The 27701-nt window shown below is 36.7% G+C and overlaps 2 protein-coding genes across 2 annotated transcripts in view; one reads left to right on the forward strand and one right to left on the reverse strand.

Annotated features, from left to right (window-relative positions):
- Positions 1-12497, forward strand: part of OTUD4 (OTU deubiquitinase 4) — a 45463-nt gene extending 32966 nt beyond the window's left edge. The window contains exons 15-21 of the mRNA XM_015081651.3: positions 1119-1242; positions 1542-1597; positions 2117-2194; positions 3939-4077; positions 4856-5116; positions 6091-6131; positions 7541-12497. Of these exons, the coding sequence (XP_014937137.2) occupies positions 1119-1242; positions 1542-1597; positions 2117-2194; positions 3939-4077; positions 4856-5116; positions 6091-6131; positions 7541-8749 (1908 nt within the window). The 3' untranslated portion in view covers positions 8750-12497. The remainder of the gene's footprint in view (positions 1-1118; positions 1243-1541; positions 1598-2116; positions 2195-3938; positions 4078-4855; positions 5117-6090; positions 6132-7540) is intronic.
- A 4223-nt stretch (positions 12498-16720) lies between these two features.
- Positions 16721-27701, reverse strand: part of ABCE1 (ATP binding cassette subfamily E member 1) — a 31235-nt gene continuing 20254 nt past the window's right edge. Inside the window, exons 11-18 of the mRNA XM_015081662.3 lie at positions 25293-25514; positions 24243-24302; positions 24087-24145; positions 21630-21740; positions 21403-21545; positions 21156-21278; positions 19662-19773; positions 16721-18356 (exon numbers count right to left, since the gene is read on the reverse strand). Coding sequence (XP_014937148.1) covers positions 18309-18356; positions 19662-19773; positions 21156-21278; positions 21403-21545; positions 21630-21740; positions 24087-24145; positions 24243-24302; positions 25293-25514 — 878 coding nt within the window. The 3' untranslated portion in view covers positions 16721-18308. The remainder of the gene's footprint in view (positions 18357-19661; positions 19774-21155; positions 21279-21402; positions 21546-21629; positions 21741-24086; positions 24146-24242; positions 24303-25292; positions 25515-27701) is intronic.

Below are 27701 nucleotides of genomic sequence, written 5' to 3' on the forward strand. Positions count from 1 at the left end.
GGTATACCAGTATAAAATATTAAAGCATCATACACTCCATTCTCTGTCCTCTGACCTCTGTGGAATCCTTTAGAAGTATCAGATGCTCAGTTGAAAACCACTAATCTGGAATAGCAGTTCAGTCTGGCACAGGGGTTGGAGCTTAGTTATTGGAAGATGTGCCCAAATCTGTGTGTGCATTAGGCGTGGTCTATATCTAAGTATATTTGTCTCCAATGTGATAGATGTTATTTTCCCATAACATAACATTTAGATAATAAAAAAAGTACAAATCATTTAAGCTTGTACTCCTAGCTTTTTCTTTTTTTTTTTTTTTTTTTTTTTGGTTGCTGTTGTTGTTAGTGAATGATAAAAATACAACTACTGTAAATGCGATGGAATAAATTGAAATTTTTTGGTTATTAAAATGGGTTGTCATACTCACCATTTTAAGACGTGTTGACCTGTCTTGGATTTGATAGTGACTCAGGTTTGTCTTCTAGAAAACTCCTGCCACAGAGGGCTGAGATCCTATTCTCAGCTGTGTGCAACATTTTTATTCACAAAGAGCTAGAGGAGGAAAGGACTTCAGTGATAGGTTAGCTTGGAAACCTGACTTACTCCAGTCCCTTTGTTTCACCAGTTAGAAGGTTGGCTTGCATGCAGAGCTTAAGTAATTTGCTGATGGTCAGCATTTTCAGTGGTAAGAATCCTAGTGTACTGTATCTGCTAATTTGCACTTGGGTATTTTTCCTTTCCCTCACAAAGGACTGTGGCCCTACAATAGCTGCTTTTGAAGGTTGGTATGAGGAGTGCTGTTCTTGGTGCAAAGAATGTAAGTGTAGGTTGCAAGGTGAAGGTTTGGTAAGGGTGACTTCCTGAAGGGGGGTTTCACTCCTAATTTAGGCCGATGGTCTGATTGCCTGATATTTTTGGTCTATTAATAAGTCTGTTACTGTATTAATTAAACATGAACCCATGTCCTATTTTTTTGGAGTTTTGGAAGTATAAAGACATAGGGCTATGAATATTGAGATTTCTGATCAGCTGTATGAAGTTAAGATTAATTACAAGACTTTTGTTCATATATTTGTGAGTAAATCTTTAAAACAAAATGTTGGGTTTTTGTTCATTTTAAGAGCTCATCAGTCAGTCAGTCAGCTTCTCAGAGTAGCAACCCATGTGTCCAGAGAAAATCGTCACATGTAAGTGATAGAAAAGGAAGCAGGCGGAGAATGGATACCGAAGAACGGAAAGATAAAGGTATGTTATTTCATCATTTGAAAGCAGATGCTAGAGCTCTGTGCCTGGCTTAAAGTCATACATTGGGAAAGAACCCTTTTTAAATCATTAAACAGTATAATGTCATGTATCCCACTACTGCAGAGACACATTGACTCAAGCTAAAGCATGTTAAATGTTATTCTGAAAACTGCATTTTTCACTGACTAAACACAGTTCAGATAGTCCTTTAGGCTCTGTCTTCGTATTTTATTTCTGTCCTCAGACCAGACCTGTCTAGTGGTTGATACTGTTTTCTTTTTTATCTTGGTCTGTTACAGACTCTGTCCATGGACATTCGCACTTGGATAAAAAACCTGAGCCAAGCACATTGGAGGTAAATGTTTTAAATACTAATTGCATCTTTTCTTTCTCTCTTTTCCTTCTTAAACATTGTGGGTAGTATAGCAGGAAGAAGTAAAAGGAGAAGCTGGAGGTGATTTCATCATTTCATAACTACGTGTTACAGAAGTAGAAAAGCAGAGGAAAAAAATTGGGAAAAGATGATAGTGCTTGAGGAGAATTCACTCATAAATTATAACCATTTCTTCAAGGCTACATGATGATCACCTATCTGAATTGGTGGAGAGTAGCTTTACTTTCCATTACTGTATATAGATTGAGATTTTTAGAGATTTTTGAAATCACGTTCCCCATAAAAACTGTCTAATAGTTTGATAGGATCAAGATGTGCAGGCCAAGTTATCTACCTGTTTAAGACCAGGTATAATTGAAAAAATACTTAGTCGTGAGAGGGTTCAGTCAGGTGCAGGTAGGGTGAACTGTAGAGACAACCATGATTATCATAGAATTTGGGTTTTTGACATGAAGTTTCGCTTTTGTTTTGCTTCTAAAGAATGTTAGTGATGAGAAAGGTACAAGAGTTTCATCACCATCAAAGTCAAAGAAATTAGAATGCCCACCTGCAGAGCAAGTAAGTACATTGTTGAATTTGACATTGAATGCTTCATTCTGTGGGGTTTTTCTTCTTTTTTTAATGTTTATTTGAGAGAGAAAGAGCAAGTGGGGGAGGGGCAGAGAGAGGGAGAGAGAGAACCCCAAGCAGGCTGTATGCTGTCAGCGCAGAGTCCAATGTGGGACTCAATCCCATGACGATGGGGCTCGATCCCACAACCCTGGGATCCTGATCTGAGCCAAAATCAAGAGTTGGACACTCAACCGACTGAGCCACCCAGGTGCCCCTGTTTTTAAATGATCATACAAAGAAGAAAGAAACCCAGGGGTGCCTGGATGGCTTAGTTGTTTGAGGATATGACTCTTGAATTTATTTAACTCAGGTCGTGATCTCATGGTTAGTGGGATCAAGCCCAGCATCAGGGCCCCTCTGTTAGTTTGGAGCCTGCTTAGCATTCTCTCTTTCTCTTGCCCCTCTCCCCCATTCTCCCTCTCTCCCTCTCTCTTTCTCTCTCTCTCTTAAATAAATAATAAACAAATTGGGAGGATTTACTCTGGCGTCATAATTTGGGTACAGTTATGATTCATCTGTAATTCTTTTGTTGCTTAGTCTAGAATGTTCTGTTTCTGTGGACTTTTTTTTTTTTTTTTTTTTGAGAGAGAAACTGAGAATCCCAAGCAGGCTGCTTGCTGTCCGTGCAGAGTCTGAGGTGGGGTTCAGATCTCATGACAGTGAGATCATGACCTGGGCTGAAATCAGTCAGGCACTTACGGGACTGAGCCACCTATGTGCCCCTTTAAAGATTTTATTTTGAAGTAATCTCTGCACACAGTGTGGGACTTGAACTCACAACCTGAAGAGCTACATACTCTACTGATTGAGCCAGCCAGACATTCCTCTGTAGAATGTTATTTATTAAAAAAATTTTTTTTTAACATTTATTTTTTTAGAGATAGAGCATAGGGGCAGGGGTCAGAGAGAGAGAGGGAGACACAGAATCTGAAGTAGGCCCCAGGCTCTGAGCTGTCCGCACAGAGTGCGGCACAGGACTTGAACCCACTAACTGTGAGATCATGACCTGAGCTGAAATCAGGAGTCGGGTGTTTAAGTGAGCCTCCCAGGTGCCACCTGGAATGTTATTTTTATAATCACCATATTTTGGACATAGAAGTCTTACTTGTGAATTGATTTTGAATAAACTTAATATTTGGTGTCTTGTGTTATTTTTATGGTGGGTTGGGTTGGCTTGAAAATTAGATTTTTGAAGGGAAATTACAAATTGCTGCAGTATTTTAAAACTTCCTAAAGAGTTGTCTGAATCTTTAACACTTTATAGAAGGGAGGGTCTCAGTCTAATATAGGAATAAAGTTCTTAGTCCTTCCTTGCCTCTCAGTTAACATTCTTCATGTTCGTTAGAAAGCATACAGTTTATGGTATATCTGTGTGTGAAGAGCAGTTCTAAATAACTCGTGAATTTCAAAATGATTTCAGTGATTTTTCTTTCTTTCCTGAAAAGCATTATTTAAGATGCTTTAGAGTTTGTTTATGTCTCTGCCAGTGTCTTCTGTGACTTTTGGTGGGCAATCCTTGGTTAAGATTAAATTTGTGTGGAAATTTTATCTACTGTGTTTTTCATTTCTGAGATCAGAAAAATCTATATAGAAGCTGTAGTTATGTAAAAGGCAGCTCAGGGTACATTTGGTGTTAAAATTAGTGTTAAGCAAAATGAACTTTTGTCTTTTTCCACCCCCTCTCTTGAAGAAGCCAGCAGAACATGTGTCTTTGTCAAATCCAGCTCCCCTTCTAGTTTCTCCAGAGGTACATCTAACTCCTGCGGTGCCTTCTTTACCAGCCACTGTGCCAGCCTGGCCAAGTGAACCTACAACTTTCGGACCAACAGGTTAGATAAGAATTAAAAAGTTCCTTGAACCAGCCAACGAAAGCTTTCCAAGTCAGAGACTTTAAGTTCTTTATTTTTAAACTTTTAAAATTATTATTAAAAATATTTTCTCAAGTAATCTTTTTCCAACATGCGGCTCGAACTCAGTGACCCCAAGATCAAGAGTTGCACATTCTGCTGACTGAGCCAACCAGGCACCCCAGAGACTTCAAATTCTTGATAGCTTGACCTCAGAGCAGGGTTAGGCGTGTGGAGCCTCACAGAGCTTTTTGTAATCCTCTGTTTTGCCCTGCTTCTAGCATGGGAAGACCAGTTTAATTTGGTATTCGACATGTACCCTCAGGATCTCAGGAGCAAAATGTTTGAGCTGGTTGTCCCCACTAGTTGCTTCGATTGCTCAGCACTGACAGTCACAGTTTGCATTTCCCATTGACCAGCACTTGATACTCCCCCTGCCCCAGCCATTGAACCTTTTGCCAGGCTGTGTGTCTTGCTCATGTTTGTAAGAGCTACTATTAGAGGACATTGACTCAAGGCTTGTTTCCTGGCCTCATTTCCTCCTGTGTGTCTCGGAGGGTCCTTAGTTGGTATAAAAGGTGCTTAATAAAAAGTAAAAGGTTAATAATTAATAATCAATAAAAGATTGCTTAAACGCCTCTTTTTATCAGTTATGTTAGTTGTACAGCATTCTTTACCTTTTAGCTTAATGTAGACTTGTATTTTAGGGAGAAATATTTTCACCTTTTTATAGCTTGTGCTTCCTTTTTCTCTTTTGTAGGTGTCCCTGCTCAAATTCCTGTTTTGTCAGTGACACAGACTCTGACTACTGGACCTGATTCTGCTGTGTCCCAAGCTCATTTAACACCCTCTCCAGTTCCTGTGTCAATACAGGCAGTTAACCAGCCCTTGATGCCTTTGCCTCAGACGTTGAGCCTTTACCAGGACCCGCTCTACCCTGGGTTTCCTTATAATGAAAAGGGAGATCGAGCCATTGCACCACCTTATTCACTGTGTCACACCGGGGAGGACCTGCCTAAAGGTGAGATCCTTTTCCTAGTTCAGAATGATTTTATTTATCAAATACTGATATGGGTTCAGCAGGAAATGTGAATAGGGGTCAGAGGTTATGTTACTTAGGAGGAACCCGAAGGGCTGATTGTAGGGAGAGAAGGATTTGGCTATGAGGCATTCACTTTGTTTCAGCTTGTGTTTGATTGGAATATGGTTTTTGTATATTTAGTAACTATCCCTCCCGTATGTCATTTTTTTCAAAAACAGCCTAAAACCATTTTGAGTTAAATTTTAATAATGTCACCAACTAGGTAACTAAGCATTACTGAGTTTTCTCATCACTGGACTGGGTTTTGAGACCACTCCTATTTTTCCATGAAAAAAATGAGAGGAATGAATATAACTATGTATTTTTTAAGAATTTCTTTTAAGTTTGCCTTTTTTAAAAGGAATTTTAGTTTGCAGAATTTTCTATCTGTAGAAAAATTGAAAGAGTAATGCAGTGACTTCATGCTCTTTACCTGGATTTTGTGGACAATTTTGTTTTATTAGTGGTTTGATGTTTGAGTCTATGGATAACTGGTTAATGAATGAATACTTTCTAATGTTAATAATGAGTTAGGTTTATGTTGATTTTATTCTTATCCCCCAACATTTTTATTTCGTAATTTTTAAAACCCCACGGAGAAGTTGAGAAACAAATACACTGAACACCTGAATTTCCTTCACACAAAATTAATTTTAATCAGATAAAAATCTCAATTTAAGCCATTTTAGGACTTAGATGTTAGCACAGACAAAGCATATTGAACCTGGAATTACCTTACAGTAACAGAACTTGATTTGGGTTATTACAGTTTTTACCTATGTTTCATATTACAGGTTAGAGGAAACAATTTGAGTAGGCAAAATTGTCTTCAGAGCTATATTGTTTGAGGATAATGGGGAAAAAAAACCCTTTTTGAATGTATGATTTTAGTAATTATTGTTATTTATTTTTAGATAAGAACATTCTTCGATTCTTCTTTAATCTTGGTGTAAAGGTATATACATTTTATCATTTAAAAGTTGGTTTTAAGTTAATGCTGTTTTATATTATCAGTATTTAAATAATCTTAACTCCTACCCTGTTAGTAAATAACAACCTAAGGTTTACTAGATCACATTATTTTAAGAACTAGGATTTTCAGCACTATATTGTGTGTTTTTGGTAGTGGTTGAGGCTCTAGAACTTGCTTGTTTTGTTTTTGTTTTTGTTTTTAACTGGAAATGGTTTAACCCTGTGAATATATTCAGGAAATAGTCCTCATCCCTGGGGCAGCCTAGTGAAAATGCCCTCATTGGGGAATTCAGTGGAAGATCTGGGTTTGAAATTCTGCTTCATCACTTTTTAGCTGCCTGTCTCTGGGCAAGTCATTTAGTGTATCTTAGCTTTTTTCATTTGTGTTATGTGGATAATACTCTTCCATCTACCTCATTTGTTGAAAGGAAGAAGGAAAAACCTTGTAAAACTTCTCCTATGGGAGGTGGTGTGTTCACGAGCATAGCAGAGGTATGCTTTGGGAAGTAGTCAACCTAGAAATAACTTGCCTCAGAAAGAGAGGCTGGAGAACTCTGTGTCCTGATGTATTAGCTCCTGTCTTGGATTAATTTCTGTGGGTTTTAGACTATTAAAATATGAAATGAATTGCTGTACTGTAATCTACCGGTGAGTTCATACAAGGAGACTTAATTAATTTTATCATCTACTGTATTCACTGCCTTGTTTTATATTTACCTAGTTAATGTTGGCTTTAGCTAATTGGTTAATTTGCCAATTAGCTGGTACATTTTTCTTCATGTTTGGTGGTTAGCTGGCCCTTTGCAGGGGAAGGATTCGGATTATTTTCAGTATTACCTTCTCTGACTTAATCCTTGCGGTTGGAATGCCCTTGGGTCTGGCTCCTAGACCTGTGGAGTCTTAACACTGGGGATCATCTACTTCTATACCAATATTTTTCTGGTAGAACAGAAAGGTCCAGACCCATTAACTAGTTGGCATGGGGTCACACAGTGAGTTAGTGGTGGAGCCCGAATACAAATGCAGGTCAAGCTAAACAACCAGCGACTGAGCTATTCAAAGATGGCAGCTCAAGTGCTTAATGGTGGTTGTTTCTGGGATCTAGTTACAGATCTGGGATGTAGTTATATCCAAAGGATGGAATTAATGATTATGATAATCTGTGGGTGAGTTCATTACATTGTCTCCTGTCACCTCAGTACCAGGAGTTTGGGTTCATTTCTAGATAGGAATAAAGAATGGAATCTTAGAGCAGTGATTGAATTTTGTAATTCCTTTTCATGTTCCATATCACAGTGATTATATGGTCTTGGTAGGCACGAGACATTTGATGCACTCACTCTAAACTTCTTTTCCCCTTTTTGTTTATGTTACTGTTTTTGTCTCTTTTAGGCATATAGTTGTCCTATGTGGGCCCCACATTCTTACCTGTACCCTCTGCACCAGGCCTACCTGGCAGCCTGCAGGATGTACCCAAAGGTCTCTGTCCCTGTGTATCCTCCAAATCCTTGGTTCCAGGAAGCTCCTTCTGCTCAGAATGAAAGTGATTGTACCTGTACCGATGCACACTTTCCTATGCAGACTGAGGCCAGTGTTAATGGTCAGATGCCCCAGGCAGAGATTGGACCACCAACATTTTCTTCACCTCTGGTCATCCCTCCATCTCAGGTGTCTGAAGGTCATGGACAGTTGTCTTACCAGCCTGATCTTGAATCTGAAAACTCTGGGCAGCTTCTTCATGCTGAATATGAAGAGTCACTAAGTGGCAAGAATATGTTCCCACAACCGTCCTTTGGACCTAGTCCATTCTTAGGCCCAGTTCCTATTGCACCTCCTTTCTTTCCTCATGTTTGGTATGGATACCCGTTTCAGGGATTTATAGAAAATCCAGTAATGCGGCAGAATATTGTTCTGCCCTCTGATGAGAAAGAATTGGATCTCCCCCTGGAAAATCTGGATCTGTCTAAAGAATGTGGTTCAGTTTCAGCAGTGGATGAGTTTCGGGAGGCTAGAGGCGAAGGCACACATTCTCTCCCTGAAGCTAGTATGAGTAAGCGTGAGGGCCGAGCGGAGCAGTCATCCCAGACACCTAAGGCAGATCTGGCATCGGCTACCATCCCTCCTGTAGCAGAGGAAAAGGCTCATCTTCCCACTCAGATTCTAAACCGAGAGAGAGAAACTGTGCCTGTTGAGCTTGAGCCTAAGAGGACCATTCCAAGTCTGAAGGAGAAGTCAGAAAAAGTGAAAGATCCTAAGATTGCTGCTGATGTGGTCAGTGGGGCCAACTCTGTGGCTAGCAGAGTGCAAAGACCAAAAGAAGAGAGTTCAGAAGATGAAAATGAAGTATCTAATATTCTGAGAAGTGGTAGATCCAAGCAGTTTTATAATCAGACTTATGGAGGCAGGAAGTACAAAAGTGATTGGGGCTCTTCTGGTAGAGGAGGTTATCAACATGCGCGAGGTGAGGAGTCCTGGAAGGGGCAGCCAAGCAGAAGCCGAGATGAAGGTTATCAGTACCATCGAAATGTCCGAGGACGGCCTTATCGGGGGGATAGGAGGAGGTCTGGGATGGGAGATGGCCATCGGGGACAAAACACTTGACGGTCGCTGCTGTGGTATTTTAGAGCAGAAACCTCTTCTTAGGTGGAATGTTTCTGAAGGCTTTAACAAAATCATTAAATAAAAACCCACATTGGAACTATCTCCTCCCCTCCCCCTTCACCCTCACTCCCATCCTGGACAAGAGATTTTGGATATGTGTTCAAGGGGCAGGTGAATTCCTGGCATTGCCATTTTTCTTTGTTCAAAATCTGTTTATCAGGTAGCTGCCCCCATAAAAAGTAGAAAATAAGTTTGTTAAAGTATTTTTTATAAACAGCTTAATATAAAACTTAGATTTAGTGTTTGGTTTTTTTCCTTACATAAGTTTAATTTCAGATGTTGGAAATGTGTGCTTTATAGTGTTTACTAAAGTGACAAGAAAAATATACCATTTGACACACTATAGATTCCAAAACATAACATTGCACCAAATAGAAATGTATATTTTATTATGCAATGCCTTAGTCATAAACTGGGCTCAAATGATTCTTAGCCTAAAACACTGTTGTCTTTTGAAATGCTTCCAACCCAAAGGCCTTTCATCTCAATATCTGTCAAACTTGAATAATGTCTTCTCTTTAATATTACACATAAGGCAGCCTATTAACCTGTGTCTTAGAAATGTTGTATATAGTTCTTTTAATATTCATAGGGTATATTTTTGAATTTTGGTGAGTATTTGTTGAACTTGAGATCGCATACAAGACAGATGTTTAAGAAATAATAGGAAATCTAATGAAATGGCTGTTTCCACCAAGAATTCCTAGCACTGGTGTAAATATCATGGTGCCTACTTGAAAGAAATGTAGATGCTATGCATTTTGAAAATAATCTGCATCTGTTAAAACTGCAGAAGTTTTTTAATGCCACTTTAACACTAATGCACTGACAGATTTAAATATTTTGTGAGAAGAAATGTTAAAAAATTTTTAGCTTGACAGGTTTCTATGGAGTTACTGTGTTTTGTTTTTCTCTTTGCACCATTGGTTATGTGTATCACTTTACATTTGCATGTTCTACTTGTCACATGCCTGGGACTATTGTACAAAAAAAGGATGATTGTGATTTCTAGTTCTTTTCTAGAGGATGCTGCTAGAAAATGGTTGCTTTGCATTGTATAGCTTATTACCCCTTCTGTACCATCTCTCTTCTGATCCTGCTTCTTTTTGGTCTTTGCAGTATTTATGGAAATTCCCTTTGCATGTTGCACTCTCTTCTCAGTTGGAGATTTAACTCTGAATCAACACAGTATTCATGCATCTGTGTTTATGTTTTCTTTTGGTCAGGAAGTTTGAGTGCTATGCAAATGATGTAGTAATTTCCTTTTGCATGCCATGTGTAATATACCTAGCCAAAAATAGATTTTTTTTTTTTTAAACGGCAAATTACTTTTAAAAGCAAATACAATTCACTTGAATTTGACAAACTGAAGCAGATGAGTTCTCTGGGTTCTTTGATTACCCACAGGAATGTTTGGATGCCAGCTAGGCTCAGTTGAATCTCCACTGTACTGTAATAATGGTTATTTACCTCTGTGTTGTTTTAATTACCTAATGTCTGTGTAACTGCTGATTTGAGTAGTGATTAGTATTTAGATGTTTTGTGACATAGGATTTTAGAGAGCACTTTGGAAGATAACATTTTATTATGATGGTGCTAGGTAGAAATTTGTAAAGATGGTCTTGTGGAAAAGAAAAAAAATTTGAGAGAACTTGTTGAAAGGAATTTCTGTTGTCATCTTCTAAGCTAGAACAATTGGGGAAAGTACTGCTGAAGCCATTTTTATCTTAGTTAACAGAAACAGTTATGGAATCAGATTATAGGGTCCTCCACTTTCAGCTCATTATTTTTTATATGTCATATTAGCTTACCTGATAATTGTTATGAAAACACATTTAGATTATAATGACTAGATTTTAATGTTCAAAGACGTTTGATCTCAGGAGTCCAAAAGAAATTGCTCTTCCCAGTGTCTTTGATCTTCTGACTGAGATTTGATCGATTTCTTCTGGACACGTCTCAAAATTGGATAGGAAAGAATATCATTCATGTTTTTACTGTCCCTGTGTCTTACCTCAGTTAACAGAATATATAGTTCTTGCAGGAAACACTGATTTGCTTCCTGTTTCCCATATCTTAACTCCAGGACATGACGGAAACAGTGCTGAACGAGAACTTTAGTAGCAGATTGTACTTTACTCAGTGACCTCTGGACTAAAAGGATTCTGACTTTTGATAGTTTTAAAATTACTAGTCTTTGCATGAAGGTCAGTTTTTATTTTCCCTTTAGTTTTGTTTTAAATGTATTAGTGCAGGGGATTTTGCCTTATACTGCGCTCAAATTAGGGCCAAGCAAGCTTTTGTCCTCCTTCATTTTAACTGAGTCATAAGGTATGTTGCTATGAGATACAACGTTCCTGTATAAGAGAAAAACAAAAGCTTAGAAGTGAGAATCATTTGTATTTTGAGTTAGAAATTATGGAACTTCACCATATTACGATTATACACATTTTGAAGAACAGATGTTTAGAATGACCAAAGCTCACCTGTTCATTTTAGTTAGTTGCTTTTGCTGAACTTGATTCCTGTCCCTTTCCTTTTAGCGTCGTGTATATTTCTCTTCCAGTCGTTTCCTCATTTCCTCTCAGATACATCTTCGGCTCTTGTTCCACGCAGTCGGTGGCAGCAGGATGCCAGCATCTGTGCAGTCCTTGTCTTGTTTCCTGGTAACCCGTATGTTCATTTTCATGGCTGACCTAAGCTCAGAACCTGCCTTGACCTGGCAGGAGTAGGTCTTCCCAAACCACGATGCTGACAACAGCTTATTTGATGCAAACTATGTATATTCTTGCAGTGTGTTTCCTTTGTGACTCAAGGTTGAATTAAAATGCCTGTGAACTGCAAACTTGCTAATGATTGACTTGGTGCAATAAAGTTCCTTTCTGACCATTTCTGGTTTAGAAAACATTCAGCCATCCTAGAAACTAGCAATATTTATTTATGCCTCATTTATTTTACCTTTGGTTTTAGATGAGGTAACCTTAGTCTTTCACTTATGGGTACTAAGCAAGGTCCATTTTAGTGTAGCTGAAGAGAATGCATATTTGGCTACACGATTTCTGTTTACTGTATTTTGCTTCCTATTTAATGTCTAAATACTATTATGTTTTTGTTTAAAATCTTAGTAATGGCTCAGTTCCAATATGTCATTTTCAAAGAACTAAGGTTTTGCTCCTAGTGTCAGCCATTTACTCTCCCGCTAATTGGGATTTCCCACTAAATGGGAATTTTTTTTCCCCCCTGAAATACGTTTTAGAAAATCTTAGAAGAGGGGTGGGTGCATGTCTTAATGCTGGGAAACAGCAACTTTGGGGTTGAGTTTACTTGAATGGATTAAAAATTGCATTGTTACAGAGCTAGAAGAAAATTTATGTATGAAAAATGATAATAGCCTTACACTGAGTACAAATAATACTTAAAAGCATGTGAAGATGTGATCATTTGTGATGTTACTTGTAAAAAAAAAAGTATATATACATATCTTTTGAAGTGTTGAAAGGAAAATAGTACTTTATATTCTTTATCATATCACTTTTTGTAAGTGTTGGATATATTCCTGTTTATTTTTCTATGTTCTGTTTTGTAGCCTTAAGAAGTGTTTCAAACATATCTGAATGTATAAAATAAGAGTAAATGCCCTACATGGTGTGATGCTGCATTATATATAAAACTGTGTGCATATATTAAATTTTGTCTCGATTGTGCTTGTGATTCTTTGGTTCCAGGGTAAACCAAGTAATATAGCGTATAAATCTTAAGAGGAATTTTAGTAAACATCTAAAAATAAGAGATGGTTTCCATGCTTTTTATCCAGTCAGAAGATAATTCTAGTATGTGAAACCAAAAACCACGTGGGATTTATAATCTGTGGGGTAGGTACTGTTGTTTTCCCTACTTAATATATATAATAAAACTGAAATTTTAAAAAATAGGCCAACTAATTTAATTTGACTAAAGTCATGCAGCTAATAAGTGGTAGAATTTGCATTTGTACCTAGCTCTGAGTGGTTTTAGAACTAGTGCTCTGTCATTTTTTTCCAGCATTCATTAAATGAAATGAGATGTGTAGACTAAGATACTTTACAGATTAAATGGATTATTTTAAAGTTAGTATTCAATACAGGCATACCTTGTTTTACTGCACTTCATTTTATTGTGCTTCGCAGATACTGTGTTTTTTATAGGTAAGAGGTTTGTGGCAACCTTGCATTGAGCAAGTCTGTTGGTGCTGTTTTTCTAACACTTGATCACTCTGTCACGTTTTGATAATTCTCAATATTTGAAACTTTTTCATTTTATTTGTCATAGTGGTCTGTGATCAGTGATTATGATTTGGTGTAAGCTCAGATGATGGTTAGCAACTTTTAGAAATAAAATGTTTTAAAGTTATGTACATGGTTTTTAGACATGCTATTGCATACTTTAATAGGCTGTGGTGTAAACAGTTACAGGTACTGGGAAACCCAAAAAAAAAAAAAAAAACCTCTTTCACTCACTTGGACCCACAGTATTACTGAGGTATGCCTGTAATATTTGTCTAATGAAGAAAGATAAAACTATTTGAAAGTTTTATTTGAAAACAGGGTACCTGGATGGCTCAGTTGGTTTTGCATCCAACTTGATTTCAGCTCAGGTCATGGTCTCACCGGTTCATGGGTTCAAGCCTTGCATCAGGCTCTGCGCTGACAGTGTGGAGCCTACTTGGGATTCTATCTCTCCCTCTCTCTCTCAAAAGTAAATAAAAACATGAAAAAAAAATTAAGACCCAGCGGGTGTACATAAACACTCTGAAACCCCAAATTTCTTAGTATTTGTTTAACCTACTCACTATATGGACTTTGTCTAAAGAATGGCTTTCCCAGGAAGGAGAGCCTGAAACAAAAGCTTTCAGTAACAGGTGTTTGGTGGAAAGGTGAGCTGGGAACAGGGGCAGCAAGCTGGGAAGGATAAGTTGGTTAGGCATGTAGGCCTGACCTTGGGATTGCCCAGGCAGGTGAGTGAAGTATCACAGAACCTTGGAATGGAGGGAGAGAAGGAGAAACAAAGGGAAGCATTTATCTGTTAGCTGAGTGAGTGCCATAGATTTGAGTGGCATGCTGGAGCATGAGGAAAGCAAGAAGGGTGTTACTCGGTGTTGGGTGGGGCACTTTCTGAATTTGGTCACTTGAAGTGGATGGATAAAAAGGTGGCAGCAGGTGACCAGAAGTGTTCTATACAGTTTCTCTTATTGTCTATAATTAAAAGGACTTTTCACTTTTGAGTATTTTGTATTTTTGCTTAATTTGGCTGTTGGGTCCATGTTTGGCGAATAGTATGAGAAAGTAAACTACAAAAGAAGTAAACAGCTTCCTTTCCTAAGCCTTAAATTTATAAGCTCTTCAAGTGTAAAGCTACAGACACTGGTTGTAAACATGTTAAGAGGCTTTTAGATTGTTCATTAGAGAAGTTGGAGCTTCAAAGTCCATCCTTTTTATGTACATAATATTTCTGTAACTAGATTTCAGTTTTCACATTCAGAAAAAAAATCGAGATCAAAAGATGCAAATACAGAAGATGAACAGTGTGATTCTCATGGCCTCCTATCTCTTTGAATATTTTACTTAACTGTTCACAATAAAAATTCTGGGTACTAATTTTTTTCTTTTAAATGAAAACCTTGGCTTTAGGCTAACCACCTTCAGATGGAGTAGAAAACCAGACTAACTGCTGTATGTATGTACCTACCTGTGTATGTACCTGTTACTATGACTATGTAGCTTGTTGAATGTTTCCTGTGTATTACTTCCTAGACCAGAAGTTAGTTAAAAGTATTTGAATTATGTATACTTTTATAGGGTATATAGAATTATATAGGGTATATTCACAAAGTAGGGGCCAAAAGTGGAGGCCAGAAACCCAAGGTATGGACATAAAGTGACACTAAGCCTGCATTCCATGAAAAGGGATGGATGGACGTGGCTGACCGTTTCATTAGCTGTGAACTGTGTAGATACGGGAGAGACTGGGGCACGTGCAGGGTTGGGAACTGGAACTAACATTTGCATTAAAGCCAGGAGCACCCCAGCAAAAAAGGCAATCCTAAAGTAAGATAAGCCTAAAAGCCCCAAACACTGAGAATGTGTTGGCAAGCTAAGATGAAAAGTAGTTTCTAGCTGGTAATATATGTGGGCCGCCTAGCCAGAAATGAATGCAGAGCCTTCCATGAGACAGACCTCAGCCAAGGAGGCAAAGTTACTTTAACAGGAAGGTTGTTTGGACTTAACTGCTTAAATAAAGTTTTATTTCCCTTTCATGAGAAATCTCGAGGGAAGTGGTAGGTGGCAGTTGTACAGTTTTAATGTGAAGACTAGCATCCTTGTGGCTTTCTTGGCATTTCCCCATGCCACTTTATGGTAACAAATCCACAAGAAGTATTACCAGATAAGTATCTCCTTTTCTCAAGAAGTCAAGAGGGCTTCCAGAAACACTCCAAGAGACTTCTACTTTGAACTTACTGGCTAGAACTGGGTCAACATGGCCATGCCTAGCTCTAAGAGAGACTAGGAAAATGAAGAAGGACTTGTCATGATTGTCTTTGCTCATTTATGACCCACTGTCCGGTGCTGGGTACATACTACCCTATGAAACTGCAAGGAAGGAGGTGCTGGTGAGTACAAGGTTGGGAAGGAAAAGGGGAGTGTTTAGCGCACTAAACCTTGGGATTTTCACAGATAAAATACCACAACATCAATTCATTAACCAAAAGGCAAGGAAATAATCCCATCAAGAGTTAAGAGGTAGCAGAAACAGTTAAGTGGACAGGATCTAAGTGGTTCAAAAATACTGAAAGACGACAGAATAAAAACTAAAAGCTGTTGAACTGCTATCTTGGTAATTCTAGCTGCTGCCTTAACTGGTATTTGCTTTATCTCCTCAATCCCTAACGAGCACGTAAAAACCTGTAATGAAGGCGATGAGAATCCACTAAACCTGCCTGTATTCATCCTTTCCTCTCATTTCTTCATGCCCATGCTGATTTCTGTCTCACCTGACATTTATTCTGCTTCGCATTAGATTATTTATCATTTGTCATTGTAGATGTTACTTTTTCTGGGAGCTACCTCCTTCACTTAGCCCTGACTCTCCAACCCAGAATGGTTTCTCTTCTGAACCAGAGTGTGCATTCGCCAAACACTGGGTTGTGAGCTTGACATAAATGTATCTAAATGTTAATGGATATGGATGAAATTATAAACTGAGTTGTTTATCTCTGGCCACGATGTAAAAGGCAAACTACATGCCAGATGTCAAACTATGCAATTATAAGCAAGAGATTCGGGACTGGGCTTCAAGATGCTATGGTCGAATATCAGGTAAACCTAAATTGCATAAATACACTGCTTTTGTTAATACTGTTGTACACTGGTTGAACATAATACAGATTCTCTCTTTATTGAAGGTTTAAAAACTTAAATGATCTCTAAACAGTTGATACAGTATATGAAGTTCAAAAGGTAATGGCCATATGTGTATATATCCCCTTTCCTTTGCCTGTTATTTAGCCAAGTTCGCATTCCCAAAGGCTTACTGCCTTGAGTATCCTTTTGGTATTTTAATATTTTATATATTTTCAATAAATGGTGTATTTATGAACTGTTGCACCATTTAAAGAGACTTTCCAATGTCCAAATTTAATAGCTAACATCTGCATTGGTAGTGTATTTGAGTTGGTTTTTATAGAAAAACTTTTGTTAGCAACTGTAAGATCTTTTCTATTGCTATATAAAAGTTTAACGTCTAAATCCGTATTTTAAAAATTTCATTTACACAAACAATATTACAGTTAATACATATTCTGTCGTCAGCAATACGTAGAAAGAACTGTGCTTATTTTACCACAAGTGTTTTCTTTAGGACAGAATACGGAATCAGTAAGTAAAAACAGATTTTGTCTTATTTTATTCAATATACTTGAAATAATCATTCACAAATTTAACCTATCCTTAAAAATAGGCACTACTTATTTTAGTATAATCCCATTTATGTACAAAACAAACCCTTTACATATTCACACTTAGCTAAGTGCACAGAAAAAGCATAAAAGGATATATATTATTAAATGCAAACACTGGTAACCTCTGGGAGGGTAATGTGAGGAGAGGACATTTTATTAACAAGTATTTCAGTAGGTTTGAATTTTTCACAACAAACATGTATTTATGGATTACTCATAAATTTTTAAAAGGCCTAAAGGGGACCAGTTAAATCACATTCTCTATTCATTGTCTGCATGTTAATTAACGCTTCTATGGTTTTAAGGAGCTCTAAAAGTTTGTTCAGTAATTTCTAATTTTCCTATTTTACCTGCCCCATTAATTCATTTCAGTAAACTCTTTTCCTCACTTGTAGTAGAAGTTCCAGTTCAGTGCACTAGAAGTGTAATTGAGAGTGGTTTCACACCACATCCCACTGTTCAAACTCAGGAACTTGAGATGCAGTAAGTTTTTAGAGCTCTTGCTACATACTATCCAAAACTCCAAAGTCAAACAGATGTAGATAATGTCCTCTAGATCCAAACGTGGAGATGAGTATATTTGGTACCAAGAGATATTTTACAATGCTATCTGGGGACTCGTTTGCATTAATGTCGCCTGTAATGTTGTCCTTGGCTGCCCATCAGAAACCTGTGGAAGTTTAAAATTACACAGATGCTTAGGCATCAACTCTAAATATTTTGAAGGAAGCAAATATTCTTTAAAATGCTTTTCCTAAATTTTGATCAATGATTACACAAATGTCTAAAGAATGACATTACTTGGGAGAATTATAGAATCTTATGGAATGCTGAAACTGAGTAATTCAGAGGAAAGTTAGGATTTTTTTCTGGCAGATGGGGGTGGTGTGTGGAAATGATTTTTGATACTAAAACACACCGAAAACAACATTGTAAACAATGCTAAGTTGGGAACATGGCCATTTTCCAACAGTGGGGTTTTGTAGTAATTTTACTTTGAAAGTCTAAACACACTTGCAAAGACTGAAAACAAGTAACAAATATAATCCTGATGTTTATTTATCAAATTTCATTAGTGGAGTCTTCGACCGGCTTTTAAAATAAGGGCAGTTTCATTATACTGGCATATTTGGCAAACTAGAAGTACGGAAAGCTTTTTCAAGATTTTTAAAAGGGAGCAACACTGGTCAGCATTTGGTACACGAATATGATAACACCTACTGAAATCTTCCCATACATCATGAAAACTTGGGAGGTAATTTGTATAGCTTGAAATGTCTTCATTTTAGAATGTTATATACAAAAAGGGCCTTATCAAGAACAGAAAAGTGGCATTTTCTGTGTTTGTACTAATTTACAACACAACTGGCTTCTGATGTTACATTAAGTAAATTATACTTCAAGCTCCAGAGTATGTGGGGCATTAAAAACCTGATTCAAGTTTTATATGACAAAATTCCCAATGTTTCTTTTAAGAAATGGCTTCTCAACATTCTCAGATTCAGTCTAGTCATCCAAGAAAAAGTAGTTTCCACTCTTCTTTTGTTCTACATCCTAAAAAATGAAACAGAAGCAACAAAAATCAACCATTCGCCTATACGTAGGGGGGTAGTCTTTCACCCAGTCTTGTTTAGCAGTGTTTACAAGTGTCTATACAACCTCCTCTGCACGCACTGTCTGCTTCTGGACATTTGTGGGTCCACTAAATCAAAGGCAGGATTACTACTTCTGCTAGTCATCCCTACAACCAGAACACTTCCCTTGGTCCATCCTCAAGCAAAGCCTCTTCATAGAACATGCCTTACGTATGCATGTAAAATTCTGCTTTATAAAATACTATTTCCAGCTGAACTCTTGAATTCCACTTTTATCATTCTGACTTTAAACTCCCAGTCCAAAAGGTAACATTGTCTAGTTTGAGAACTGCCTATTACACAGAACTCATATAGAACTATTTTTTTCCCAGTTCAGTTTACAGACTGGCTTAAAACTGTAATTGTAATTTCCTTATCTTGGCTAGAGAGTAAGATAAAGCATACCAAACAAAATACACAATGAAGCCTAAAGGCATTAAGACACTGTTAGCTCTTTAGGAATACAGAATGTATATGTTGGCTTTGTCTCTGCTTTCCAAGAGGTCATACACTTTAGTGGAAAAGCTAGAGTACAAATATGAAAATAATAAAATCTAGTAAATGGTAGTATTAAAAACAAGGGCTAGAGGGCCATGAAGCATAAGCAGCATTTTAAGCAGGCACTGCAGGAGGTATTTAAAAACACAGAAACGCTTTTTTAGAAGTCATTTGCTTTTTTTCCCCAAGTGACCAAGTAATTATTATCTTCTTAAAAAAAAAAAAAACACGTTTCATAGTCTACATCAACTATAAGGAGCATAATCAATTATTTTATGTACACCAATGAAAAACGCTGCCAATTAAACTGACAAAATGTTTTTCCATTGTGTAGAATTTTATGCTCATTGAAGACGTTTGCTTGGATTCTTAAAATATTTTAATCAGGTGTTGCTCTCGTGCTCTTGAAAAATAAGAGAAACCGGTCATTTGTAAAAACTCTGTATCAACAGTGAATTAGTGTAATCTTTCTGAAGATATTAAAAAGGCAAGTAAACTCAACACAGGCAGTACAACAGTGGGTACAACTCGAGATAACAGGTCTGAGTCCATGTAGCAATAGCAACTATATCAGAATTACTGCCTACCAGACTATTAAATGAGAAAAATATGAATCAGAATTAATGAAATGACAAAATTTTTCATGAAAGTCTTCCAATTTGAAACATGCCTTTCAATGATTTATAATGAGAAATTAACCACGATTTAAGATAGTTTTTCTACATACCTTAATTGAATTGAGTTTGTTTATTCTTGGCCTATAGTTGTTTGGATCTCTTCTGAATGTAATTTCAAGCTGAGACAAAAATTTATTCATGCCAGCCAAAAGAGTTTGAGGACTAGAGGAAAAATAAGATCAACTGTGATTAAAATTCATCCCACCAAAGTTAACTACTTTTTGGGATTGAAGACTATTAATATTAAGCATCACTGTTTTAATTCCTTAATCATATCTGGATAATAGTATATAATTATAGCATATTATAAATTAATTCTATGTTCAGAAGTGTCTTTCCTTGGAGTACTTAGTTTGGCTATAATATTTTGTGCAAAACAGACCCAGTTTGACCTGTGTTTCTAATCTGGAAAAAGAAACATTTAAGATGGAAGTTACTACTATAGAGAAACAAAAGATCATTAATTAGGAGATTACAGAATTTCAAATCTGACATTTATAGGAGATAAGAGAATTTAACAGAAAAGGTAAAGTTCACATCAGAAATCTGGCACTGGAGGGAGTATGTACAGCACAAGGGATTTTACTTGTACCTCCTTTTTCCATTTCTATGCATCATTCATCTTTTTTTACCCAAATTAGTTCTTAAATCACACTAAATTACATCATACTTGTGAAACACTTTAATAAGCATTTTTGTAAATACAGATGATGGTTATTTAAATAAGCTTTACAGAGTCTATGAAATTGCCCTGTCAAAGAAATATGGAATTCCCAATTGATGAACAAATTAAAATGAAAAGAAATTCTGGGAAGAAGCTCAGTAAAGTACTTTTATTCAAATAGCAACTCCTTTCCTCCCTAAAATCAGAGAACATAATGGAATCACACGAAATTGCTCTTTTTATAGGTAAAAAATGGCTGAATGTCAGTAATTTCATACGGTTCAACTTAACAGAGGGTTTTAGCACTAAGACATTCCTCATAAACTGATTTCAATGTGAGACTTCTCTAAATTACAAGAGCTCTAAATCAGGCCAATAAGGAAAAATTAAATAAGGAGAAAAGGTAAAATCATTTTGACCCTGCTATAGATCAATACCAGATATTTGGGGTCCACTATGAGCATTACCACTAGCAGTGTAAGTTGGGCAAATCATATAACCTTGTTTCCTTAACTGCTGTATGCAAAAACATCTACAGTTTTCAGGGAATTACCTGCAAAATCAAAATCCTAGTATGTTTTGAAAATCCAAATAATGAAGCAGACAAAAGTTAACTTTCAAGAAAAGCTGAGCAGCCCAGAGCTCTGCATGCTTATTCCCTAGGATCAGGAATAAACTGAACTATATAGTCTGAATACTTCCATCCAGTATTCAATATGAATAATCCTGGGAGTCACAGAATCATTCTTAGAATTTCTGGCTACTTCTTTAAAAATTAAAATGGTATGATTAATGTTTATAAGCTTCTTGGAAAATTCTGAATAATACTTTTCTAACAGAACTTATAATTAGGCTTGAATATTTCAGAAAACAGTTGTACCTGTTTGCGACTGTGTTCTTAGATGGAATACCATCAAAGACGATGACTCGATCTGCTAGATAGGTGGCCATAATGAAGTCGTGTTCCACAACAAAGGCTGTCTTCTTAGCATGGAGTATGAAACTAAAATACATGATTTTGAACATGTTTCCAGTTTTACATGATCAAATATTCAAATGTGTATTAAGCACCGTTGTATGCCAGTGCACATTAACTAAAAGTAATACTCTTAGTGGCAGGACATTACCGTTTGACAACTCGAGCTGCCATCAATCTTTGCTCAGAATCCAAATATGCAGATGGTTCATCAATTAAATAGACATCAGCCGGTTTGCCCAAACAAAGAGCTAAAGCTACTCGCTGCAGTTCACCACCAGATAACGTCTGCACCTATTTGGAGAAAAAAAGTTTAGCAAACCACGCAGAGACACCCAAAGCTTAAAATAATAACGTAACAAGAATCAAAATACATACTTCTTGATCGATGATGTTTTCAATTTGCAGAGGCTTCATCACATCAGTCACAAACTGTGGATGAGTGTATGCATCTCTTATTTTTTCATGTAGTAACTGTCGAACACTTCCCTGTTTTTAGTGAAAAAAGTATTGGAATTTTCAGTACAGAACTCCTCTATGTATCTTCACCAAGTTAAGCTCCAGAGCAAAAGTATATCAATTTACCCCCACAGATATGATAGTATTATGCTTCTCCATCGTCTATGGCATGTCCTAAAATTATTAGAAACCCATCATGTCCAACAAGTAAAAACAATCTTAAAATCTTAGAGTAGTAAACAATGACTGTTTCAAGAAAGAAATCATTTGATAGGGCGCCTGGGTGTCCCAGTCAGGTAAACGTCTGACTCTTGGTTTTCGGCTCAGGTTATGATCTCACGGTTCGAGGGTTTCAGCTCTGTGGTCAGGCTCCGTGCTAAAAGCACGGAGCCTGCTTGGGATTCTCTGTCTCCCTCTTTGCCCCTCCCCTGCTTGCTCTTGATCTCTAAATAAATAAATAGTAAAAAAAAAGAAAAAGTTTAAGAAATCATTTGAGAATAGGAATAATGCTCAAGGTCAGTGTGGGTATCAAGTACCCTTAGGCAATCAGCAAGATAGGACAAAATGCATAATAGGGATGATTTCTAAAGATGTCATGTGCTTGTTATTTTAGGAGAGGGCCGAGTCTGAGAACTTAAAAGCTAAGCTTATACAAAGTACCAACGATAAAAATTTTTTTAAGTATTCATTTTTGAGAGCGCGAGTGTGAGCAGGAGAGGGGCAGAGAGAAAGGGAGAGAGAATCCCAAGCAGGCTCTGTATTGTCAGTGTGGAGCCCAACGTGGGGCTCAAACTCACGAACCGTGAGACATGACCTGAGCCAAAATCAAGAGTTGGACTAAGCTACCCAGGTGCCCCCAATGATAAAACTTTTATTGTAAATCTAAGCAATCTCAAATAGGCCTAACAAAGTGAAGGCTGAGGTCCTGAGTGCAAATACCATAGTTAAGAAGTTCACTACAATGCTTGCAGAACCAAAGGTTAACTTTGTTTTCAAGGTTCATATTTTAAAATTTATCAGTATTTTTTTTTATGATCAAATAACATTCAATTTCATGGATGTAGCACATTGTGTTTATCCATTTACAATTGATGGACATTGTGGTTGTTTTCCACTTTTTGGCTATTATGAGTACATTTGTGTGCAAATTTTTGTGTTGAGATAGGTCTTCATTTCTCCTGGGTATGTATTTAGGAGTGGAAATGTTGGTTCATATGTAACTATGTTTAATCGTAAGAACTAAAAACAAACAAAAAAATCCTAAGAACTGCCAGGTGTTTTTTTTTTTAAAGTGGCTCTACCACTTTACATTCCCATCAGCAATGTATGGGGTTCCAATTTCTCCACATCTTCACCAAAACTTGTTACTGTCTTTTTAAGTCATCCTAGTGGGTGTGCAATATCTCACTGTAGTTTTGATTTGCATTTCCCTAATGACTAATGGTACTGAGCATCTTTTCAGGTGCTTATTTGGCCATTTGAATATTTTCTTTGAAAAAATGTCTATTCAGGGGTGCCTGGGTGGCTCAGTCGGTAGACTTTTTTTTTTTTTTTTGAGAGAGAGAGGGACAGGAGGAGAGAGAGACAGAGAGAATCTTAAGCATGTTCCATACTCAGTGCAGAGCTGACACGGGGCTCGATCCCATGACCCTGGGATAATGACTTGAGCTGAAATCAAGAGTTGGATGCTCAACCAACTGAGCCATCTGGGTGCCCCAAGCGTTTAACTCTTTTTTTTTTTTTTAAATGTTTATTTACTTTTGAGACAGAGGGCGAGTGAGGGAGGGGCAGAGAGAGAGGGAGACACAGGATCCGAAACTGGCTCCAGGCTCTAAGCTGGCAGCACAGAACCTGATGCAGGGCTCGAACCCACGAAGCGTGAGATTATGACCTGAGCCTAAGTCGGACACTCATCCAACTGAGCCACCCAGGTGCCCCACCAAGCATTTGACTCTTGATCTCAGCTCAGGGACTGATCTCAGCTCAGGGATTGATTTTAGGATTGACTGCACTGGCTTCATGCTGGGCGTGGAGCCTACTTTAAAAAAAAAAAAAAAAGTCTATTCAAATCCTTTGTTTTTAAACTGAGTTGTAACAGTTCTTTATGTATATTCTGGATATGAGTCTGGATATGAGTATTATTAGATAAATGATTTGCAAATGTATTCGCCCATCTTGTAGGTGGCCTTTTATTTTCTTGCTAGTGTTATGTGGAAATGAATCAACGACTTATGTCTTAATTCTTTCTTTAGCCATTTTTGGTAAAACACAGAAATTTGGAGAAGAATTTTGATACAGTGAAAGATTAAAGCTATAGGTGTGTGTGTGTGTGCATAAACTTTCCTTTAATAACCAAATAACAGAATAATAACTCACAGTTGATTTGGGACTGATTTTCTGTGGCTTATAACTGACATTGAGAACTGGTACTTCTCCTGCAAAATAATGCAAATAAAGAAGACACTGAAAATTACCCATATCTTCAAAGTTTCCTATGTGGGAAAGAGTAAAAACACAACGATGCAACAGTACCTCCTTCATCAGGCTTAAGTCTTCCAGCAAGCATTCTGATAAATGTGGTTTTACCAGTACCTGCCAACACAATATACATAACAAACAGACTTGTAAGATGCTTCATGTTTACTTAAAGTAAAACATTATGTACACTACTGGATTTTAATTGAGAAATTAGTTTTAAAGGTATACACTGACACTACTCAATTCTGAAGCCTAAACAAAAATACTTGAAACTTTCATGATATGCTTCTGAAGTATCATTCAAAACTAATTAGAGGAATATAGACTAATAAATCTTATTAGTAACCATTACAAGTTTTGGGCTACTTTTTAAAAGACTTTTTTAGCTTAAATACCAATACAATTTATTGTTAAGGAATGTAATATTGTTATGATTGATACCATCATGTGAAAGTCCATTTGCATAAAACACAACCCGGTTCAAAATTCTTCCATTACCTAAAGACTGAAACACATGGCAAAATCGTCGTAGAAAACTTCTCTTCTATAGACTTATAAGCTATAAGTATACAATTCAAATCTTTTTTTTTTCAATCTTGAAAGCAATACCAGACATTTGGTACTCGAATTCAACTCATAGCCCTATTTATGACAGTAATCTAAAATTGAAAATTCAGGTAATAACAACTATTTACAAAGGTAGACTAGCCTGAATTTAAAATAATAAAAGCTCAAATGGAGGAATTCAAGAAAAAATCTTAAACTAGATTCCTTCTGAATTACCTTATTATTTTATCCTTTCCTTCCTCATCTGTTTCTAAGATGAATACATCCCCTAATAATTTATACACAGAAAAACTAGCTTGGAAAAGTATCTTATTTTCACTAAAAGTTATGGAACAAAATATATGAAATATAAACTTGACTGGGTGGCAATGACATTAAATCATACAATGTTATAAAATGTGAACTACACTGAGAAATGTATGGATTCAGTCTAGCTCCCACTTACAACTGAGTCAAAATTTTTCATGGAGTAGCTGAAACAAAGTAACTGGATAAACAGAACAGACTTCCAAATATCACAAAATAAGGAAAACTCACCATTCTCCCCCAGCATCACCATGATTTCAGAATCTGTAAACTCTCCAGCTACAATTGCTAGCTCAAACTCTCCCATTTTCTTCTTCATTCCAGGATATTTATACATACACATCTTTTTAACTTCTTCTTCATTTGCGGTCTCAGCCACTTTAAAAACAAGTGATGCATCTCTGAATCTCAAGTTTTCTGTTGGAACGTAGCCATCCAAAAAAATGTTTATGCCTGTTGGAAAGTCATTGACAAAAGATTAGTGAAGGTCATTTAAAGAGTAATCTTTTCCACAGCAAGAAATTATCATATAAAACCCAAAATCCTAGGCTCTGCTGGGAGCAATCTAAGCACAGATTTCAAATATCTGTGAATTTGTGGTAACATGCAGTGACAACAGGGTGTCTTATGTATTTGATACAAGTTTAAAAAACTTAAGCATATATATACAAAGAATATCTTTTCACTAATGATGTGATTTTTATATAAGATTTTCTTCCCCATCAGGTTTTGTGCAAAAGAATATGGTGCCGTTTCTGTTTTTTTTAAATCAAAACTTGTGATTTTTCTCAAAAACTGACAAGTAAAAAATGGGAGTATTTTCATAGACTGACATAAAATAATAGTCTGGAGAATAATTTTTTAAATAAACAAGTTATGAATATGCATTTTCACATGAGATCTAGATACCATAAGCTGAAGTTCTAAAATACTGCATGTTTTCAGATTAATTTTACAGGTTTGCAACACGTTTATAACAATGAACTTCATTTAACATTTTTTTGGCTTCACTGTACAAAAATATACACCATTATCTAAACATTTTTTAGTGACTGAAAGAAAACTAACATATTGTGCACGAGAATCCCTCCATATTAAAATTGTGAAGATGTGCAATGGCAGACACAGAAATGAAAAAGTGGATTACATGGGAAAAATGCAAAGATCTATTTTCAGTGATTCCTATATTTAAGATAAAAGAAAGATAGTAGCTCAAGTCTGGAAGGTCTCGAAAGAAAGCTTGAGGATGTTATTCATCTCATCTGGAACTCAGAGCCCTATCTGGGGGGACTACAGCCTCCGCCTAGAACACAAGTGTTCAATATTTGCTGAAAGAATAAATTCATCCTGCCAAAATTAGTATTTTTTGATCATAAAACTCTTTAAAAATTATAAATGTGAGGTTAAAAAAATTAAAACCAAAAGTTAGAAAGGAACATAGACTTGACGGAAACCTTAGTAGCCACTGATTCCAAATGCCTAATTTATCAGGTAAGGAAATGAAGACTCAGAAAATTGTGTGCAAAGAGACATTAAAAAACCAGCCTTTCCATTTCTACTGTAAAACTTGTCAATCTAAAACTAAGTCTAAGCTATAACTGTCTTTAGAGCCCAAAGAGAGCTTTTACGTTATGTATGACATTAATTTCAGTATATTAAAAGAAAGCAGAAAGAAGGAAAGTTTACTAGAATTGTTTTAACAAACGAGGCACATTAAAAGCTTCAGCAGGAACCATTTCTTAAATGGAATAGCTTTTAGGGGCACCTGGGTGGCTCAGTCAGTTAAGCATCCGACTCTTGGTTTTGGCTCAGGTCATGATCTCATGGTTTGTGAGATCGAGCCCGGCATCTGGCTCTGTACTGACAGTGTGGAGCCTGCTTGGGATTCTGTCTCTCACTCTCTCTCTGCCCCTCCCTGGCTCGCTCTCTCTGAAAACAAAACAAACAACTTAAAAAAAAAAAAAAAAAAAAAGGCATAGTTTTTAGACAAGGCATTTATAACTACAATTGTGAAGAGTGAATGCCAGGAACCTACCTCATTATCAATGCAATTCCGGACCTATTACAAGGTATAGAATAGATAATAAATACTTGCTAATTGGGGAGAATAAAAAATTAATAACTTTCTGATATCATCTCTTAAGACTATTGGAAAGAAAATTAAGCAATCTCACAAATTTTTTCCTGAACATATGCATCTGTTTATCTCAAAGGTACAAGCAGATAAGTACTTACGTATCTCAAAAATTATTCTTGAAGAGATTGTTTTAAAAAGGAGCCTGCCTAACCTAGGCATCTACATACAAGACTACATGAATAATTATTCTTATAAAATAGGAATTTTTTCAAACTATGAACTAGGTAGTCTTTTTGTCAGTTGAAGGCACAGCTGAAAAGATGAAATATAAAGAAAAGAGGAGAAAGAAATCAGTGGTAGGAAATGGCAAAGAAATTAAAAAGAAAAAGGCATACTAGGTGGAGAATGCACTGATACTTGTTTCAGGAGCCACTTAGTAGTAGGTTAGTTTTTAGTTTTGCCTAACTTGCTTAGGTGGAGAAGAGACACGGAAAAGAGACACCAGAGAGTCCCTCTTTCCTGACAGTAGAAGGAATAAACGAAAATAGGCTTATTAAGCTATT

Source organism: Acinonyx jubatus, chromosome B1, assembly GCF_027475565.1.
Source record: "Acinonyx jubatus isolate Ajub_Pintada_27869175 chromosome B1, VMU_Ajub_asm_v1.0, whole genome shotgun sequence".
NCBI classification, from domain to species: Eukaryota; Metazoa; Chordata; class Mammalia; order Carnivora; family Felidae; genus Acinonyx; species Acinonyx jubatus.